This window comes from Erythrolamprus reginae, chromosome 2 (genome assembly GCF_031021105.1).
Source record: "Erythrolamprus reginae isolate rEryReg1 chromosome 2, rEryReg1.hap1, whole genome shotgun sequence".
Classification (NCBI taxonomy): domain Eukaryota; kingdom Metazoa; phylum Chordata; class Lepidosauria; order Squamata; family Dipsadidae; genus Erythrolamprus; species Erythrolamprus reginae.
This window is the reverse complement of record NC_091951.1, coordinates 195,928,143-195,950,484: the sequence shown is the minus strand read 5'-3', so window position 1 is coordinate 195,950,484 and position 22,342 is coordinate 195,928,143. Positions and strand designations below refer to the sequence as shown.

At 39.4% G+C, this 22,342-nt stretch overlaps 1 protein-coding gene across 1 annotated transcript in view; it reads right to left on the bottom strand.

Moving 5' to 3' along the window:
* LOC139158742 (twist-related protein 2-like) overlaps positions 1–7,209 on the bottom strand; it is a 34,596-nt gene extending 27,387 nt beyond the window's left edge. Inside the window, exon 1 of the mRNA XM_070736070.1 lies at positions 6,538–7,209. Coding sequence (XP_070592171.1) covers positions 6,551–7,120 — 570 coding nt within the window. The 5' untranslated portion in view covers positions 7,121–7,209 and the 3' untranslated portion in view covers positions 6,538–6,550. The remainder of the gene's footprint in view (positions 1–6,537) is intronic.
* Positions 7,210–22,342: the final 15,133 nt, after the last annotated feature.

Sequence of the window (22,342 nt, the reverse complement as noted above, 5' to 3'; positions counted from 1 at the left end):
TTAACAGTTGCACAAATATAATATAAAACATCATGATTTAGATGGAAGACAGTCCCTTGCTGGCTGCATTCAAGCAAAGAGTAGAAAGCTGTCTGCCTAGCATGTTTTACTTTGAGTTCCTACGCTGAACGTGGGGTTTGACCTGCTGTCTTCAATGGTCACCTTCAATTCAAGATTTATCTGAACTGGAATTAATTCTTTGACTGACACAGGATAGCCATACATGTATATTAGGTACAGTGGACCAAAATTAGAATGAATGCAGGTAACTACAAAGGCCTTGAGGTGGAGATTGGAAATATGCTGGACAATCAGAAAACCACCAAGTTACCTAAGAAGACCTAAGGCAACATCTATTGAGTGGGTATTATTATTATTATTTATTAAATTTGTATGCCGCCCCTCTCCATAGACTCGGGGCAGCTCACAACAATAGTAGCAAAACAATATGTAATACAAATCTAATACTTTAAACTAAAAACCCATAATTTAAAAACATGCACACAACACACCATACATAAACAATATAGGCCTGGGGAAGTTATTTCAGTTTCCCCATGTCTGAGTTTACGAAAGGCAAGGAGGTTATCCTATATGAGCTCCAAAACTGTGAAATAAAGTTAAATGTAAGAGATGAAGTCATCTCTGCATCCATCTAAGGCCCTAGAAAGTGCTCCTCCTGATCAAAGGAGATCAGGAAAAGTCACTTTCTAGGGGTTCCAATGTATGCCTTTATTTGTTAGAATTATATCCTATCTTTCCTCTAGGATCTCAAGGTTACAGACGTTGCGCTTCCTTTTGAGAATAATTGGCCAGAATTCACCCTCTGAGCCTTCATGGTTAAAGCTGGATTTAAACTTGTGTCTCCCAAGACTACAGCTTAACGCGTACTGGCTCAAGATAGGACTGGGTTTTTTCCTCTTTGACTGCAAGAGCATAAGACTTTCCATATACAATTTGTGCATTTTCACAATGTGCATATCTTCCCCAAGAACATATGCCATGTTTAGATCTATTTATTTGGGGTTTTTTTTTATCCAAGCTCTATTATTTTACAAGTGATGCAAGGCAGCAAACCTAGTCCTATTTTCCCCACAACAACAACCCTATGAGGTGGGATGGGGTGATGAGAAAGAGAGATTGGCTCAAAGTCACCCAGGTAGCTGGCATGCCTAAGGCAGGACTAGAATTCACCCACTCCTGCACTAAACTGGTGCTGATGTAGATTCACTGTGTGCTAAATAGGCATCTGTGTGGCAATGTAAATTAGAGAGCAATCTGCTAAAAATGCTATCTTTGAAACAATGGACAACTTTGAGGAGAGCAATGCCTATTCATGCAATCATAAAAACGTCTAGATGCCACCTTTATATCAATGATATAATAACAGAAAGAAACACTGGCAGTTTCAGAACCTAAAAAAGTCTGGACTGAGTCTGACTAGGATATTTTCTCGAGTACGAAGGTGGAGAAAACTACAAATGCCCTGAATAGTAATGACCACATTTCAGCTATTCTTTATTTTTTTTAAAAAATATTTAATATATAAATTGGAGTCGGAGTGAAGGCTGGGCTTCACGTGCCAAATTAAATTCCTTTGGAAGCCCTGCTCTGTGTAGAAGGGGACGTTAAACCCAGGCAAAGTGGAAGATCTTGCTTGGATACAATTCTACTTGCGTAGTAGATATAACTAGGTTAGGTTGCAAGATGACCCTTGTTATCTGAGGGACAAAATACAAGCAGATCAGATCTCTTACCTGCTTGTTAGAAGGGTGTCGAACAGCAAATATTGAATAGAAGGCCACCAATTTCTATACCAGCAAAATTGGGAGAACATCTCAGCTTGAGTTGCATGCAAATGCCAATTTATTATTTAATTCTGAGCCTAAAGAACTCAATTCTCTCCATTCCTTTTCCTCTTTAGCTTCCTCTGCCTTTTGCATGCATGCATGTTGTAACTTTTTTGTTTAGAAGTCTGGGATAGGTCTTGTATCCCATCTCTTTTTTAATCTTTCTCATCTCTCTCCCTCCCTCCCTCTCTTTTCTACCTATCTATCATCTGTATCTGTATTCCTCTCTCTCTCTCTCTCTTTCTCTCTCTCTCTCTCTCTTTTTTCCCCTCCCTCCCTCCCTCCATCCATCCACTTTTGATGTGCATTTCTTAAGGAGTTAAAAACACGGCATGCAAAGTGAATGAAAACTGTAAAGCCAAGAGAAAAGAGTGGCGCTAGAGCAAATTGTTGGTCACTGATCAATTTTTGTTTTGTTTTAGGGATTATTTTTTACGGGAGGAGAGAATGGCTCAACTTTAACCAACTTGTGGGCTGGTACCGTCTTGATCCATCTACTTGCAAAAGGAGCTAACTGCATCCTGAAGGCTCAGAAAACTGCTCCTGAGTTTGGTAGCTATCTGTATCTTTTTCCCCGGGTAGCAGGAATGAGAATGAGCAAAATCTGATATCGCTATTGTTCAAGAGAGCACAGAAGCGGCATCAAGAGACACTTCGAATCAAAGATTCATGGGAGAGAAGAGCCATAGAGTTAGATGATATCTCCTTTTCCAGGTTCCAAGCAATCGTGAAGAGCAACTACCTTTCTTTTTTTAGAAACATAGAAACATAGAAGACTGACGGCAGAAAAAGACCTCATGGTCCATCTAGTCTGTCCTTATACTATTTCTTGTATTTTATCTTACAATGGATATATGTTTATCCCAGGCATGTTTAAATTCAGTTACTGTGGATTTACCAACCACGTCTGCTGGAAGTTTGTTCCAAGGATCTACTACTCTTTCAGTGAAATAATATTTTCTCATGTTGCTTTTGATCTTTCCCCCAACTAACTTCAGATTGTGACCCCTTGTTCTTGTGTTCACTTTCCTATTAAAAACACTTCCCTCCTGAACCTTATTTAACCCTTTAACATATTTAAATGTTTCGATCATGTCCCCCCTTTTCCTTCTGTCCTCCAGACTATACAGATTGAGTTCATTAAGTCTTTCCTGATATGTTTTATGCTTAAGATCTTCCACCATTCTTGTAGCCCGTCTTTGGACCCGTTCAATTTTGTCAATATCTTTTTGTAGGTGAGGTCTCCAGAACTGAACACAGTATTCCAAATGTGGTCTCACCACCACCCTGTCCCTAATTTTGAGCAATGCATGGGCCATATACATAACAGGAAGAATGTTCCCGCATGTGCCAGTGTGACCTGGTGCTTTATAAAGTATCCTTTTGTGTGAATGGTTATTGTCAAAGGTAAAACACTAACAGCCCCTTTAAGAAAGGTAATGGGGGGGGGAAATGGGAGGGGGGGACAGGAATAATTTCAGTCTTTCAGATTCCTAGTTTTGGCAAACCTGCAAAGTTTGAATTTGAAGTAAACATTTCCTCTACGCATCTTTCCAGCGGCAGACTTTTTCCACTATAAACCTTATCTTTGTATCGATCTGATGTGGCAGGATTTAGCACAGCTTTTGAGTAGCATAATCAAGAATTCATATTTGTTCCTATTGTATATTCAACTTTCTGCATTTAAAAAAGAAAACGAAAACTGGATGCTTTCTGATTTTGACCGTGGGGCATAATCAGAACACACTTTTTCAAAGAGCGTTGGAAGCAGCTATAGGAAATGGCAGGTTTTAAAAAAGATACAGAATGGGATATACAGTACATATAAATTGATCTTATGATTGATTAATGGAAACTTTGTATATTTCACATAGTTTTTCCAGGGTTCTCCTCCCGTCCCCAGAAAACAGTCAACTTGTGAAGATGCCTTCTGTGACGATAGAATTTATAGTATCATTTTATGCAATTAAGGTAGTTTCTAGATGTGGCAAATTGAGCTTACACGCAAGTATGGATAAAACTGCAGCCTTCGTTCTTTAGGGTGGAATCCTAGGTCATATATTTGTTATGAAGTGGTCTCTGTTGGTTTGCACACCCTATATGCCTTTTATCATGTTGTGCATCATTTTGCAATTTATCGGAGCTCAATGGAGATTTCAGAATATGATTTCCTTTCAGGAGAGTAATCTAGGAAGTGACAGTTGAAAGTCCTGGCCTGTGGAAACCTCTTCCTTCAAAAAAGGTGACTGAAAGCTAAGATAAGTTTAAATCCTTGATCCCGCAAGGAAACGGAGCAGGGATTTGTATGTTGCTTCGGGCAACAAAATGTCCTGGGACTGGCGTTTCATCAAAAGCAGAAAAATGGTGGGTATTTATTTACTCCTGATCTGAAGACATTGACAATATGAAGTCAATGACCTAAGTTGTGTCAAGTTTAATCCATGTTAAATGCTTGAACAACCAAAACAAGACAGTTCTAATGGTCCATTAGATCTTTCTCTGTGTGTCTATGTGTAGATATGTGTCTATGTATTATTTAAAATGAATAACAGATCCCTCTTTGTTTACATCAAACCAATAAGCACTTCTATTTCTAATGCACGTTGCTTCCAGATCACAAGAAAGACTCCACTGAACCAATAGCTGCAGGAAAGCTATAGGCTGATCAACCTGTACTCTTTATCAGTATATTGAGACAACAGTGGATTTTCTCCCAGAAAAACAACAATAACAAAGGGGTAAAAAGACTTTCCCGTTTTATAAGCGACGGGTGAAAGATATAGTGATAGATAGTAATTTGAAGGGGATGTGGATGGATTAGATTAATATTTTAGAAGTGAGCATTGTAGCCTTTTGTGCATGAAAACACTCTCTAGAAAGACTATATAAACGATAAAGCATTTAAACAGGGACTACGGGTGAAAGATATAGTGATAGACAGTAATTTGAAGGGGATATGAATGAATTAGATTAATATTTTAGAAGTGAGCATCGCAGCCTTTTGTGCGTGAAAATGCTCACTAGAAAGACTATATAAACGATAAAGCATTTAAACAGGGACTACGGGTGAAAGATATAGTGATAGACAGTAATTTGAAGGGGATATGAATGAATTAGATTAATATTTTAGAAGTGAGCATCGCAGCCTTTTGTGCGTGAAAATGCTCACTAGAAAGACTATATAAACGATAAAGCATTTAAACAGGGACTATGGGTGAAAGATATAGTGATAGACAGTAATTTGAAGGGGATATGAATGAATTAGATTAATATTTTAGAAGTGAGCTTCGCAGCCTTTTGTGCACGAAAACGCTCAGTAGAAAGACTATATAAACGATAAAGCATTTAAACAGGGACTATGGGTGAAAGATATAGTGATGGAAAGTAATTTGAAGGGGATGTGGATGAATTAGATTTATATTTTAGAAGTGAGCATCGCAGCTTTTTGTGCATGAAAACGCTCACTGGAAAGACTATATAAATGATAAAGCGTTTAAACAGGGACTACTTTCCACTAAGCAGATCAAATAAAAATGCAGGTATGTAAGTTGGCAGAGACCTAGGAGGAAAGCTTCTCCCCCCCCTCCCCTTCCTTAGACTGGGATCAGTTTTGATGCTATGATTCAAGAACAGTTTGACTAAAGGACATCCAACAAACCCGGGCCTTTAAAGAAACGAAAAAGAATATCGGTGGATATGTTCACGCTATGCAATTGTGTCATGTTCTTTCTGAAGTCATTCCCACTGAATTCAATAGGGCTTGCTTTCAAAAACATTTGCTTAGGGCTGCAATGCTTGGAGCTTTGCCCAAAGGCTTAAAAATAGACATTTTCAGACTGGAAACTCACGATAATAGGTTCTTTTGTTTGGGAAGATGTCAGGGAGAGGGAGAGTTGTGTGCCTTTGGTATGGGGGTCTCTACTATCCAACCTGTTGCCTTTGCCTGAGAAGAAGCTTATGTTGACAGGTGATGGTGGAACAAAACGGAAAGCAGAATCTCTAGAGATAACACTTTCGCTGCTCTCTGTCCAAAAATAAAAGCCAAAAACCAAATCCAATTGCCTGTCTATTGCAGCCCAACGCTACCGGGATCTCAAGTCAATCTGGAGATCAGGTCTTTGGACCTGGAAACACTTATTCCTAAATCCAGCTGTGGGGCAGTTGGCTGAGTTGTCCCCTGTTGGTGGAAAGACACTCTGCACATGGTCAAAGTTGCTCTCTTTGCAGGAGGGAGGGGGCGGGTTAAAAGGTCAAGTGCTACATCCCAATTCTGAAACCAGAAAGAGGATCTTTGTCCTCTCCCACCACCATGCTGGCAAAGGACAAGAGGAAGGGGGGTGTCCCGCTGTTTTCCAAGGCAACATGACCTGAAGCAACAGATGGAAGCTGACCAAGGAGAGATTCAACCTGGAAATAAGGAAGAACTTTCCGACGGTGAGAGCGATCAACCAGTGGAACGGCCTGCCAGCGGAGGATGTGAATGCCCAAGCACTTGACACATTCAAAAGGAAATTGGACTGCCATCTGACTGGGGTGGTGTAAGGTCTCATGCTTGAGCAGGGGGTTGGACTAGATGACCTGCAAGGCCCCTTTCAACTCTAATAATAAATAAATAAATAAATAAATAGATAAATAAAAGAGGCAGCTGGGGAAGAAGAAAAGAGTGGGATGCAAGAGAGAAACCTACCTGTGGCTGGACCTCAGTGGGATGCCGACATGGACCAGGCCCCTTCCATCCTCCAGACAGAGAAGGCGTAGCTCAGCCTCTCGTGGGCCAGGTAGTTGCAACTGGAGATCTTGTGGTCCAGCTCGTCACTCTGCAGGACCTGGTAGAGGAAGTCGATGTAGCGGGCGGCCAGCTTGAGGGTCTGGATCTTGCTCAGCTTGTCCGAAGGCAGGGTGGGGATGATCTTGCGCAGCTCGGCAAAGGCGTCGTTGAGCGACTGGGTGCGCTGGCGCTCCCGCACGTTGGCGATCACCCGCTGCGTGTGCATGTCCTCGAAAGTCTGGGAGACTGGGCTGCGTTTGCTGCGCTTCCCTTGTGGCAAAGGGCTGCCGCTGTACTCCGGAGGGGCTGGAGTCAAGGGTTTGCCCAGCTGGCTCCTCTTCCGAAGGCTCTTCTTGGGCATCTTCTCACTCTCCTCCTCGCTGGTTCCCAAGCTGCCCTCCGGCGAGTCTGGGCACATGCTCTCCTCTTTCATCCTCTCTAAGTCGGCCTCCCTTCGGTGCACAGGATGAGGGGCTGCACCTCGCAGCAGGCCGCAGTGCATGTAAGCCAACCCGGCTGAGCAAATGCCAGGACCAGGATCCCCCAAGAGCTGAGAATTTGGAAGGTTTCGAACGTGGGGTTTTTTGTGTGTGTATGTGTTGCTCCAACCTTCTCTGATCTGCTTATTCACCTTCCTTTCCCCCCCTCCTTTAGGGTTTAAAAGAGAGGAGGGACATTGTTAAAAAGTCTCTTAAAGCCCTGTACGGATAGGGTAGGGAGCTTGAGGGGAGGGGCTGTGTGCAGACCAATACAACCCTGCACAATAATGCAAACATCAAGGGAGCTTATGGGTTCCAGATTGCCTTCCTTCCTTTCTTTTTTTTCTTCTCCCCCTCGGCACTCTCTCTTCTTCAATCCAGCCCCCACCCCACCCCATGCTCCTTCAGCTCTGAGACACAGATGCTCCAACGGGCCGCCTGGATGCCAAGAGGTCATTCCCTCCATCGGCTGTAATTGACAGGGAACGGCCGGCCTGACCCTCACCCGCAACCCTGCCCTGAAGATCGCAGAACTGCTCTTCTCGCAACGCTGGTCTGTAGTTGATGGTGCCATCTCCACATGTCTGGGTTAGACTGCTTGCTTGCTTACTTGTTGCTTCAAAGTTCTCACTTTGGACTCGGAGAATTCAGATCTCTCTTTCTTTCTTTCTTTCTCTTTCTCTCTCTCTCTCTCTATATATATATATCTTTCTCTCTCTCTTTCTCTCTCTCTGTCTCTCTCTTTCTCACTCTCTCTCTCTTTCTCTCTCTTTCTCTCTCTCTTTCTCTCCCTTTCTCTCTCTTTCTCTCTCTCTTTCTCTTTCTCTCTCTCTCTTTCTCTTTCTTCTCTCTTTCTTTCTCTCTCTCTTCCTCTCTTTTTATCTCTCTCTCTCTTTCTCTTTCTATCTCTCTCTCTCTCTCTATCTCTCTTCCTCTCTCTCTCTCTTTCATCCTCTCTCTCTCTCTTTCTCTCTCTCTCTTTCTTTCCTCTTTCTCTCTCTCTCTCTCTATATATATATATATCTTTCTCACTCTCTCTTCTTTCTCTCTCTTTCTCTCTCTCTTTCTCTCTCTTTCTCTCTCTTTCTCTTTCTCTCTTTCTCTCTCTTTCTCTCTCTCTTTCTCTCTCTTTCTATCTCTTTCTCTCTCTCTCTCTCTCTTTCTCTCTCTCTTTCTCTCTCTTTCTTTCTCTCTCTCTTTCTCTCTCTTTTATCTCTCTCTCTCTTTCTCTCTCTTTCTATCTCTCTCTCTTTCTCTCTCTCTCTCTATCTCTCTTCCTCTCTCTCTCTTTCTCTTTCATCCTCTCTCTCTCTCTTTCTCTCTCTCTCTTTCTTTTTCTTTCTATCTATCTCTCTATCTCTCACTGTTTTTCTCTCTCTCTCTCTCTCTCAAGTGAGCTGACCTCTATTTGAGAAGCTGCATCTCAGCGTTTGAGTTAAACGGAAGGCTTTTCAAAATGGGCTCTGCTTATATCTATTTATTTATCTGTTTATTTAAATGTATAAGCCGCCCTTTTCCTGACAGACTCAGGGCGGTGTACAACAATGAAAAACCAAATACAAAATTTTAAACCCCAAGATTAAAAGAAACATTCATCCATCTGTCATTCATACTACTGGCAAGAACAGAGTGTTGTTGAGCAGAGTGTTATACAGAAGAAGTGCAAGGAATTTTATTTTTATTTTTTTGGTTCTAACCTTAGGTGCCTGTTTACTGTATAGCGCTTGCTGGCTTCCTAACCTAGATGAAGAAGCGTATGGTAATCATACGAAGGTGGTCCTTGACTTACAACCGCTCGATTAGCAACTGTTCAAAGTTACAATGGCACTAAAAAGCGACTTACAGCTCGTCCTTGCACTCACAACCATTGTGGCACTCCTCACAGTCACACGATCGACATTTGGGTTCTTGGCAACCGACTTTACAATGGCTGCAGTGGCTTGGGATCATGTGAGCATCATTTGCAACCTTCCCAGCTAGCGTCCGACAAGCAAAGACCACTAATCGAGCAGGCCTCCCCCCCCCTTCAGTTTTGCTTGCTGCTTGCATCCTGCGGATGGGGCTTCACGTGGGCCGCTTGGTGGCATGCCGTGAACTGTGGCCGGTCTACAGACCAGGGCTTGGGAACCTCTGCACTAAACAAACTGCATCATTCACTTAACAACATTTTTATTATCATTATGGTAGGTCCCATAGTGAGATCAGTGGCCAATAAAGTTAACAAATAAATAAAAATGAATAAACAAATGCAGGGATTTCTTTAACAATCGTGGCAAAAAAAAAAAGATTGTAAAACTGGGCATGACTCACTTAACAAGTGCCTTGCTTAAGAACAGAAATTCTGGTCTTAATTGTAGTGGTAAGACTATCTGTAGCCTAGTCCCCTGTGGTTACTTTAAAGCAAGCTCACGGAATTCAATAGGACTTACTCACAAGTAATAATATATAGTCTAATACAGTGATTTTCAACCTTTTTTGAGCCGCGGCACATTTTTTACATTTACAAAATCCTGGGGCACACCACCAACCAAAATGACACAAAATGACACCCTAAGACACTCTCCTCTCTTTTTCCATTCCTGTCTCCTCCCCATCCTTGTGTGTGTGTGTGTGTGTGTGTGTGTGTATACACACTCTTGAACCATTTCCAAAAACAGGTGAGGGCTGGGTTTTTTCTCTTATTCTTTGGGTACTTTTATCATATGCTTTAAATCAAGAGTCAATTCTCTCTCTCTCTTGTTTCTCTCTCTTTCCTCTCATTCTCTGTCTCAATCATTTTCTCATTTCTCTTTTTTCCTCCCCTTTTTGCTTATTTCTCTCTCTCTCCCTCTCTCTCCCTTCCTCTCCTTTTTTTTCTCTCTCTCTTGCTTTCTTTCTCTCTTTCTCTCTTTCTTTCTTTCTCTCTCACTCTTGCTTTCTCTTTCTCTCTTTTCTTTTCTTTCTCTCTTTTCTTTTCTTTCTCTCTCTCTTGATTTCTCTCTCTCCCACTGTCTTTCTTTCTTTCTCTCTTTCTTTCTCTCTCTCTCTTTCTCTATTTCTTTCTCTCTCTCTCTCTCTCAGCAAAAAGTTGTGAGACCGGAACCTGAGCTTCCTTCTTCGCGGCACATCTGACCATGTCTCGCGACACACTAGCGTGCCATGGCACACTGGTTGAAAAACACTGGTCTAATAGACCTAACCAGTTAATACAGTATTTTAGGGTGTGTGAGCCTGACATTTAGGAGTCTTCTTCAGGCTCCCCTTCCTGTTTAATTCATAGACAATATGGCCAAGAGCCCAGTTAATTATGGGATATCAGGGGTGGGTTCTACTTACCTATGCCACTGGTTCACATCCCAATGTTTCACACACATGCATGCTCCATTTACATAAGCATGCATCCCCTCATGCAAATTCACCTGCACATGCTCAGAAGGTGGTTTCAGCCCAAAACACAGCTGAAGAGCTGATCAGCTGTGCTTCGGGTGAAGAAATAAAGGTCGGTATTAACCGGGGGGGGGTCTTTTTTAAAAGCAGAGAATGAGGAGAAGCTATCTAAACAGCCCCCAAAATTGCTGAAAATTCTGAAAAAAAGATGGCAATTTGCATGGACAGATAGAAACAGATCCATGACTTCATCTTCACATCACCAGCGGGTCGCTAACGGTTCGGGCAATCTGGTCCAAACCAGGAGGAATCCAACCCGAGTCTACGGAGAGGGGCGGCATACAAATCTGATTAATAAATAAATAAATAAATAATAATAATAAATCCCTGTGGGATATGTAGTTCAAAATATCGGGAAGATGCACAGCTGGGGATGGATGGTGATTGTAGCTATGTTTTGTATGGTTATTAGAATCATCTGTTTTAAAAACTAACTTTTTAAAAAACTTTTTTTATTTGCAAAATCTATAATATGCAAGGCAGCTACGATGAAGATTGTGGCCTATGTGCAAATATATTTTCTGCTTCCAAGAAGAAGACAACAAAGAAGAAGCCCTCCAAGAGCCAATCGAAGCCAAATTTCCACTGTCTTCCTTTGCAGCTTTTCTTCTCAAGACCAGGAGGTGGACTGCAAAATTAATTTGCTGCCCAAGAAAAGAGTGTCTTCCCCTCCAGGCAATTTTGTCTAACCCAGGAGGCTTGGATCTTGCCTGGCCAGGAGATATCAAAGATGCCACAAGGGTCTGTTCTGGGTCCTATTCTTTTTAATATGTTTGTGAGTGACATAGGGGAAGGTTTGGTAGGGAAGGTTTGCCTATTTGCCGATGACTCTAAAGTGTGCAATAGGGTTGATATTCCTGGAGGCGTCTGTAATATGGTAAATGATTTAGCTTTACTAGATAAATGGTCAAAGCAATGGAAACTGCAGTTTAATGTTTCCAAATGTAAAATAATGCACTTGGGGAAAAGGAATCCTCAATCTGAGTATTGTATTGGCAGTTCTGTGTTAGCAAATACTTCAGAAGAAAAGGATTTAGGGTAGTCTCAAAATGGGTGAACAGTGCAGTCAGGCGGTAGGGAAAGCAAGTAGGATGCTTGGCTGCATAGCTAGAGGTATAACAAGCAGGAAGAGGGAGATTATGATCCCGCTATATAGAATGCTGGTAAGACCACATTTGGAATGCTGTGTTCAGTTCTGGAGACCTCACCTACAAAAAGATATTGACAAAATTGAACGGGTCCAAAGACGGGCTACAAGAATGGTGGAAGGTCTTAAGCATAAAATGTATCAGGAAAGACTTAATGAACTCAAGCTGTATAGTCTGGAGGACAGAAGGAAAAGGGGGGACATGATCGAAACATTTAAATATATTAAAGGGTTAAATAAGGTCCAGGAGGGAAGTGTTTTTAATAGGAAAGTGAACACAAGAACAAGGGGACACAATCTGAAGTTAGTTGGGGGAAAGATCAAAAGCAACATGAGAAAATATTATTTTACTGAAAGAGTAGTAGATCCTTGGAACAAACTTCCAGCAGACGTGGTAGATAAATCCACAGTAACTGAATTTAAACATGCCTGGGATAAACATATATCCATCCTAAGATAAAATAGGGAAAATAGTATAAGGGCAGGCTAGATGGACCACGAGGTCTTTTTCTGCCGTCAGACTTCTATGTTTCTATGTTTCTATGTCTTGCCCCCCTTTCGGCCAATTTACCTGCCTTTTCTGGAGCAAGGCAAGACAAGACAAGGCGGGACAAGATTCGTAGGGATTTTCTCACTGCCTGGTGGTTTGACAATGGCAAGTGACTTGGCAATACCAGGGATGAACTGCAACAGACGATCTAAAAGTTCAGAGGGGAAAGAGGATTTTTAAGGTTAATGTTGTCGGCAAACATGAATGGCATCTCTAATGTCCTTTCCTCCCAGTCATACTGCACAGGGATTCTTATTTTTTACAAAGCCCAACACAGACTGTATTGAGGAAGAAGATGTTTTCAAATCCTTCTCCTTCTTTTTCTTCTGCCATATCCATCATCGGATGATGGCGATCATGTTGGCGATCTTATTTCTATCAGCAGCCACAGAGAAAGTGCTGTTGAGTTTTGTCCAAACCAGTCCTTTTGATTTTGAAGCCATGATGTTCTTCTTCTGCCTGGACCTCATTTGCCTTCAATCTTTCCTTGGAGGATTAAGTGAAGTATGCTGTATTTTTCTAGGTGATGCATCACATGTCCAAAATATTCTAACTTTTGGAATGAAGTCAGAGTTTCTGTATTGCTCGTCTGTTAACCATAAAATGGATTATGATCAGATGTACTCGGGGAAGGATAAGAGGAAGAAGAAGTAGAAAAGAAGAGGGGAGAGAGAGGAGACTAGGAAAGGTGGAGAGGGAGAAAGAAGATAGAGGGAAGAGAGGGAAAAAAGAGAGAGGGGTAGTATGATATATAGGAGAAAAGCATATGGGAGATAAAAGTATAAAATGGAGCAAATTAAGGATATATGTTTATGGCATTTTGGACAGAAATGTATACATGTATATGGATTTTTAAGATGTGTTTTTATTGATTTTTCACATTTTACATAACATTTCTTTGAGCAGATCTCCAACCATTTATATACATGATTGTTATATTTATGCAATTTATATACATCATTTTACAGTACTTTCTAATTCTGTTTGTTCATCCCACATTTTTCTCTTCGATTTTCTAGCATTGGTCCATTTATACCACTTTTCCTATGTTTTGCAGTAATCTGAGTCCTTTTGTCCTTTAAGTTCTATGGTTAATTTGTCCGTTTCTACGCAATCACATATCTTCTTGATTATCAAGCTTGCAATGGGTGCATTAGGGTTCCTCCAGCATGAATCTACAAGTCTACGGAGAGGGGTGGCATACAAATGTAATTAATAAATAAACAAACAAACAAACAAACAAACAGGCAGGCAGGCAGACAGTCAGACAGACAGACAGACAGACAGACAGACAGACAGACAGACAGACAGACAGATAGATAGATAATAAATAGTAAATAAATAGTAAATAAATAAATAATAAATAACAAATAACAAATAACAAAAAATAAATAAATAAATAAATAATAAATAAATGGTTTTGATTATTTCCCTTGGCTTTCCCAGGTGGCTTTCATATGCTGAGAAAATCATCACAAAGAACACTGCATGTATTTGAATGGAAAAAAATCCAAAACAAAAAGTGAGTCTGTGAAAGAGACATTTCTGCCGGAAGTCACAGATTGTAGGTGATGCTGAACTGGGAGACAGGGAAATTAGCAAAAAGCAAAGAGAGATAGATTTTCTTTTCTTTTTTTACTTCCACCATCTCTCAAGATAAAGAAGACTGCATTAATAATGCTGGCAATAAAATGAACTAACTTTAGATTTATAGCACTCAGCTTCTGGCTGTCAGCGATCACACCATAACGCCAGCCCTGCATAATTCACCAAAACCATTCAGGTAAACATATAACCTCTCCCATTCTACCATCACCACCAACCACCCCCGCCCCTTTTCACCCCTGTAAATATATTTATTATACTTTATTGCAAGGACAAGTTCTTCATGGAGCTGATGATTGTGGGCCTTGTACTGTTACATCTGTAACAGCAATTGGGTAGTCTTTAAGGTATCACAAAGAAATAAGAGTCAATGTCCATCCACACACCACCACCCCTGCCGAGAGAGCGTGCTCAGAGGATGCTGTGAAGTTTGGAAGGATGACCCCCAGCAGGAGGAAAGGTTATGCCAGTGGAGAAGCAAAGCAAAGCAAAATTCTTTGCAAGTTTCTGCAGCCACAGTTTCCCCTGTTCAAATCCACTCAGAATTGAACTGGCCTATTTACACTCTGGGTCTCCAGTCATTGCTTCCCAAGACTTTCTCTGACACCTGTCATGCAACTTGTCCCAGTTCATTATATTTTTAAAATATAGAGATGAGAGCTAAAGGGAAACATATGGCAATGGGTCTGCCTCAAGTCCATTTTGCAATTGCATCGAAGTACCTGTCCATCTCGAAGTCATTTTACAAGCACAAAATGGTGGGCTTTGCCTCTTGGTTTGCAATGACAAATATCAGTAGCTTGGGTGTAGGATGAGGGTGGATGTTCGTTCTCTGAGCTTGTGGGTTGGTTTCAAACATTTTGTTACCAGGCTAGGTAACATCTTCAGAGGAATTGAGGAAAGGTCAGCGTGGGTGTTCTAAATTCTGCTGAAGATGTTACCTAACCTGATAATGAAACATTTGGAAACCAACCCACAAGCTTGGAGAAAAAAACCTCCAACCTTTGCCTCTTGGTATATGAGCAGCCCTCAATTCCAAATGTACTCGTTGGCTGAAAAAAGATTGTGGATCCTCTATTCAAAGAATCCAACCATTCCTCTTGATTCACTGCAGCAAATCTTCAAAAGACGAAGGATGATTGGCCTATGAACAGAGCCAGAATATCCCTTCAAAAGGATATTCTGGCTCTGTACACACGCCAGCCATATTTGCATTCGGCAGATATCTTGCTTCCTGAAACTATCAGCCTTAACTTTGAAAGAAATGAGGAAAAACAGACATCCAATCCTCACGGTTTCTGCACAGCCATATTGCTTGGCTACATGGGTGCACATGAGCGTGCCAAGGAGAGGCAAATGACAAAGTAGAATCATGGTACCAGCTCCACCCCCTTTTCTACACGATAAAATGGTTGGATTTGCACACAAATCTATGTACATTGTTTAAAGCCAAGAAAGTACCATGTTCAACTCAGAAGCATGGCTTTCATTTTGTTGCTTTCTCCATTCCCTCCCTTTTCCTTTGTTTATTAATATATATGCATTGGAGCAGGGGGTGGAGGGGGGGATCTATTAACATATAATGTGGATAGAAGAGATTGACTACTCTTGTATCTTCAAAATGTAAACGTCTGACTTGCCTCTAATGCAATTTATATCTATTCTTCCCATATTAGTTGAAATGCATGAGCTTAAGATTGTTATATTGTTAGGCACAGAAAGACGAGATGGAAAAGAATCAGACATTCGTTCAGCCCTGTGTATTCTGTTTGTGTATACGCTCTGTCTCTCCCCTCAGAAATTTAAATTTATTACAGCTAATGCTCATTTATCTAGAAAATAAATTCCATCTTAATAGTTGTCATTATTTCATTCGATATGCCTGCATTTCAAAGTAGGTAAGGTTGAGGTATGGGAAATACCATGAAGGTTTCTTCCTCTGGGTTAATTTCATAAAAAGGAAGATATCTTGTAGGTAAACATAGATCACTTCTTTGGTCCAACAACAGCATGAAAAAGGTTAGTACCAGATTTGCTGGGCTCATCTGATTCCCTCAAAAGGATCTTATCAAATTGAATGATTTCAAGTGGTCGTTATCGCTTCCCCCAAAATATGGAGGGGACCAATGGTGCTTAATCATATATTATATTTATATTATTAAATAGAGGGTCAACTGATTCTTCAAAGCAGTTTGAAGGCAGGACAAGAAGCAATGGATGAAAACTAATCAAGGAGAGAAGCAATCTAAGGAAAAAATTTCCTGACAGTGAGAAAAATTAATGAGTGGAATGACTTGCCTCCAGAAGTTGTGATTTTATTATTTATTATTATTTATTATTTGGATTTGTATGCCGCCCCTCTCCGAAGACTCAATACTGGAGGTTTTTAAGAAGAGATTAAGCAGCTATTTCTCAGAAATGGTATAGCATTTCCTGACTGAGCAGTGGGTTGGACTAGAAGACCTCCATGGTCCCTTCCGTTATTCTGTTATAGTACCTCTGATTTGCAAGTAATCCAGAGGGGCTGGACCCAAAAAGGGTTTTGGCATGACCATTTTTCTATCTGATACTAAAGAAAGGAAAGAAGATTTAGCCTTTCAACCATCTCCAATGGGTTCAAGAGCAACTGTATATGTTTTAAATTAGGGATTTGAGTACTGAGTAGCATGTCAATATTTAGTGGATGCATATTGGGAAGAATGGATTAGAAAGTCAGATTGAGAAGGCTGCCCTAGAGTGCCATAGGCTGCATCTATAGGTGAGTCCAACTACAGTATTCCAACCAGTTTTGCTCTCTAGATGAGTGAATTTCAATGCGTTCCTCTGTTGGCATCATCATTGTTTAGTATTCAGAAATCCACGCACATCTGGGAATTGAAGCCCCTCCCTACGTTGAAGGCTTACAGTTTAATTTAATATTCTAAAAGGTTTACCAATGAGCAGATTTTGGAACGATAGCATTTTTGAAAATATTCCCCCTCTTTAATACTATTTCAGTTTTGAGGAAATTTCAGGCATACAAGATTATAATTTGGCCAAAACCTGGTAGGGGAATTGGAAGTTGGTAAACATGGGTTTCATTTAAGATCTTTTTAAGATCTTTTTTAAAAAAAATCAGTTTGAGGCAATTCACCTCATGAACCTGATCTTGGTAGCATATTTGTTTCCTCAGATTTCCTCTTATTGCCATACAGATATGCTTTGAACCTGGTATACAACAAGTTATTTCCCCAGCATTTGGTGCAGCCATCAAACTCCCCCACTCACACCATTTCCTGCTGACTTTTAATATTTCTTGTGACAAACGGAAAGAATTATCAAACATGTGGGGGGGACAGCCTTGATAAAGTTTTAAATTTCATGTAATTTATTGCTAATTATATTCAATTAACCATTTTGCTTGGTTTAATATTAAGATAAAACCAAGCTACATTTTCCTTCCTGTTCTGGCCACATTGCTAGTGTTTTTCCTACTTTTGGAATAAAGCCCTTGATCTGAAAACATTATGCAACCCTCCTTAAAAAAAATAACCCAATCTCCTCCAAATGCAAAATTGGACTCAATATGAATGTGTCATTTTTGGCACCTTTAGTCTTTAGATTTTTGCTTTCACTGATATTTAATATTTAAATATTAAGACCTGAGCCCCTCTAATTTTATAGCTGCATAAATCTAAAATTTATTAACTATTTATTATTGTATAATGATCAGTTAACAACTCTAATGTGCGAAGAACAAAAGTATTCTTAAAAAAAATAATTTTATTGAATTTTCCTTTTAAAAATATAGAAATTGTATACACAGTTCAACAAAAATAAACAAACAATACAATATACAAACAGAATAATTGCAATAAACACACATCATATACAATCAACCACATACATAACACCGACCGATACAAACTTTTACAATGAAATCTATGAAACTATTCTTATTATGGACACCTTTGTGCTATATATTTAATATTTGTAATTTGAGGGAGATGCCATTAATTAATTGTAGAGGCAACAGAATGCAAAGCTACCATATGTTTGGAGTATAAGATGCACCTTTTTCCTCACTAAAGGAGGCTGAAAATTCAGGTATGTCTTATACTCTGGATGCAGCTTTTTCCTAAGCTTTTCCCCCCAGCCCTAACTAGGTGATTACTATTACTATTACTATTACTATTACTATTACTATTACTATTACTATTACTATTACTATTACTATTACTATTACTATTATTACTACTATTACTACTATTACTACTATTACTATTATTATTACTATTATTACTATTATTATTACTATTATTGTTATTATTACTAATTAGATTTATATGCCGCTCTTCTCCAAAGACTGGGGCGGCTAATGATCTTCCCAAGTCTTACCTTGCAAGTTCTTTCATTGTTACTCTTTGCAAAGAATGTTTTCCAAGCCCTAAGTCTTTGCAGGGTTTTTTTCATTGCTCTAACTTGCTCTAAATGTTTCTTTCCAGCCCTAACCAGATGCTAACGATGTTCCCAGCTCTTACCTGCTTACAAGCTCTTTCATTGTTACTCTTTGCAAAGAATGTTTTTCAAACCCTATCTTTCTAGTTTTTTAAAAAAATTGCTCTACTTGCTCCGAATGTTTATTTCCAGCTCTACCCAGGTGCTAACAATGTTCCCAGCTCTTACTGGCTTGCAAGCTCTTTTATTGTTATTCTCTCTGAATAAGGTTTTTTTAAAAAAGCCCTAACTAGGGGATAAAATAATGTGCTGAAGCTGACCAGACTAAGAATGCTATCCAGATGAATATCTGGCAAGCAGATTTCCCCCCCTATTTTCCTCCCCCAAAACTAAGGTGTATCTTATACTCCAGTGCGTCTTATACGGTAAGTATCTTGAATGTAAGAGAGCCCAATCCTGAGTTAAGGACAGCATTAGAAAGAACTATAGTATGTACAACCTTGTTTATTTCTATAAGGACTTCATCTCTACTACAGCAATGCACAGATTTGTTTTCCACACCACTGTTGTCTTCTCTTGAATTGACAAATTACAGCGACCAAGACTATGGAAGAAATTTGTACCTCCTTGAATATTTCCAATATAGAGAAGAAAAAGAAAGATGTCCATAAATTGTACATATTTAGGGGAAAATACATAAGCATTTTGTTGCATCGCAAGATAATTTGCCCCATTCCTTTCTGTATAGATGCCAAAATTTTAAAGGTTTTATTAGCCGTTTAGCTGGGACATTTTAATAAATTTATAAAGGACATAAACTTGAAACTGTTGAACATTCTTTTAAAGAACATTTTCCATTGATCCAAAACCTTTTAAATACTGAGTGAGGGGGGAAAAATCACTTTATTTTCTTCTCCTCTCATGTCATAAGGAAATTATTCATCCACTTCCTCTAGAAGGTTTTTGTTGTTTGTGGCTATAATTCATGCATTTATTTATTGGATTTATTTTTTTTAAAAAAGTTCTAAAATGCCATTATAAAATGTCTGCCTGCGTTGAGAATTTTCTGAGCTAGCAGAAACTGAGCAAGAATCTTCATCTGTAAAATATATCTGTTTCAACAGATCTCCACGGGCGGGATGGATTAGAATTATAAAACATTTCAGACAGCTGGATGAGCAATACTTGGGTAATATCAGGAATTTTTTAGTTGGGCTCCTCTCCCTTAAATTGCTTGGTTACAAGAGCAGAGTTGGCAATCAGGTTAATTTACTAATTCCCCAAGAAATTAGCAGTGACTTGAATAATGGAAGGGAAGAGAGAGAAGCAGAGCAAAGCCAGGACTTTCCGTGAGTTCCTGCTTTGATGGGAATCAATTTTTCATACTCCCCAGTTTGTTAATGTCCCCAAAGGACCATGAAATGCATTGTTTTTGTCTTGCTTCAAAGCTCCAAAATATATTTCCCATCATTCTCTCTTCTGGGTTGGCTCTTCTTCTCTTTCCTTTACCTCTCCTGGTGGAACATTACCAGCTTACACCCAAACCTGGCAGCTGGTTTGTTTCAGCCAAGTTCTTTGATATTCGAGGGGATGATAATTGTCTCAATATATCACTTGCGACCACAGCTCTTTCTGCCAACAAGAGAAAGGGTAGAAAGCAGTCAGGGCAGTTTGGTGATATGTATCTTTCCTCCTCATCTCTGCCAAGGTGTTTTACACCTTGGCCAGAATATCCTATAAATGCTTTTCCATTTTCTGCCAGTAAAAATAAGTGGAACTGCTTACAGTTGGATGTGTAAAATGCCTGTCTTACTCTGAACTGCTTTGAGAGTAACGGGACAATGAATTCTGGCTATTATGGTCAATAAACTTTCCATATGGTGTAATAGGGCTTTCACAACCCTATCACAACACAAAGCCAGTAAAGACTTGATGCTTTCTTCAATTTTAAGGAGAGGATCACAGTGACTATTATTCAATTCAGTTGTCACTTCTATTGCAAATGTTTTAACTTCCTGGTTTGTCCGGCTTTTAACTTTGATTTGATTTGTAACTGACAGCATTATATTGATTTTGTTTGTCTACAGTACCTCTTTTCAACCGTTACGGATTTGGGGAAGTCAGAAGGACTGGTAAGGCCAATCAATCAATGGTTTATTGGTTTTTTTTCCATCTACACAATAGAACAATGAAACTCCTTGATTTTTAGTGGAGTAAAAGAAACACATGTTTGTATTTTATAAAACTCTGTAGTTCTTTCATTCAACATTTTCAACATTGAAAAACACAAAACACAAAAACACTTAAACAAACGAACAGTTTTCCTCATTACAGCAGCTTCAGACCTGCATCACTAGTATCCATGCAGTGTCTAAATTCTAATTTTAATGCATTCTACTATATTATTAACTAATTGTAATCAATTATAAATTACATTGCCACTTACACACATATGCATTTTTAATACATTCTACTAGATTATTAGCTCATTGCAGTCAATTACAAATTACATTACCTCTTGCACACATACACAGAGGTATTCATATATTATTATCTAATTCTTATTTCATAATCATATTTCTATTTTCTAGCCAGGTATACCGTCTACTCCAGACCTGATTCTCTCTCGTTCAGTTCCATTGTCATCTTGTCCATCTCAGTGCATTCCAGTATTTTACTAATGATCATTGCATCTGGCGGGTAATCGGCCTGTTTTCAATTTTGCACTAGTGTAATTCAAGCAGCTGTCAGTATAAGCAATGCTATGTATTGAGTTTTCCTGTCCATTTTCGCCTCTAAGATACCGAGAAGGAATAGTTCCGGTTTCATTTCTATTTTTCATCCGTAATTTCTTCCATCCAATTCCTTATTTTACACTACTACATCTATGACTTTGGACAGGTTCACTACTCTGCAGTTTTTAGATGCTTTCGATTCTGTGTTGTTGTTTTCTTTCTTTCTTCAAAACGGTTAAGAAAGATCTGAGAGAGAAAAACTTGTCATGCAAGTCTGATCTGTAGCAATTTCAAAAGCCACAGAATTTGATTCACCATTCAGGTCATCCAGTTCATCTGCCTCATATTTTTTTTCCCTTCTCTGTCCAATATTACTGACTATTGACAGAACATTTTTGAAAAGCTATTGTGTGCTTCTAATATATGCAACTGCTCCCGAATGATTGCTAAAATCCCACACCTAAAAACTGCTATACTTAGCAATGTTTCTTTGATATAATTAAGAATAATATAATTCCCAACAATTTCAGCTGGCCATTTTATTGATGAAGGAATGTAACATTTTGCAATGTTCACCTTTTTTCCATAGACATTTCCAGGCTGCTTGGTTTCATATTACCTGCCCTTTTTATTATATTTTTTTCTTAAGGATTTTCCTCGCATTTCCTTTGTTTATTAACTTGCTAAATTCCTAAAAAGTTGCTCCATTTCTAAACAATTCTTTTTTTTAATATCACAACTGCATTTTTATATTTGGGGACTATGAAAGCTGCATGTTAGCTGCATTCTAAGTTTGTCTATTAGTCCAGGAAATACAAATTAAAGGCAGTTTATATTAAAATCCAAACCAAATGAGTTTCCCCCCTACTCCTACTTTTAAATCTATGTCTGGATTCCTCCCAAAGAATTTTGAACCAGCTATATATACAATTGTGTCAAGTTTAGTTTAAAACTTTTCCCCCCATGCAAGCACTTTGGGCGTTGGTTATAATTTCCACGCAATCAAGCACTGGAGTAGAACAGTCCTGATCTAACACTGCAAAAAAGACAGCGCCTATGAGAAAGAAAGGACGCACTGCAACCTCATCCCAGGAACTAAACATTGGTACGAGGCAATTGAACATAAATGTTTTTCAAGCTCAAAAATTAAAAACCAAACAGGGGATCATTCTCCCGTGTGAGTTCCACTTTGGAAAAGGATTTGTGGGGAATCAAAAGTATATCAGAAAATGAGCTTTTCAGCAGTAGAAATAATATATATGTGACAAAGTGTTGAGGCTTAGATTCAGCCAGGCAAAAGGGAAAGCCCAGCAGAGTAGTTATTTATGCATTGCTATTCAGAATA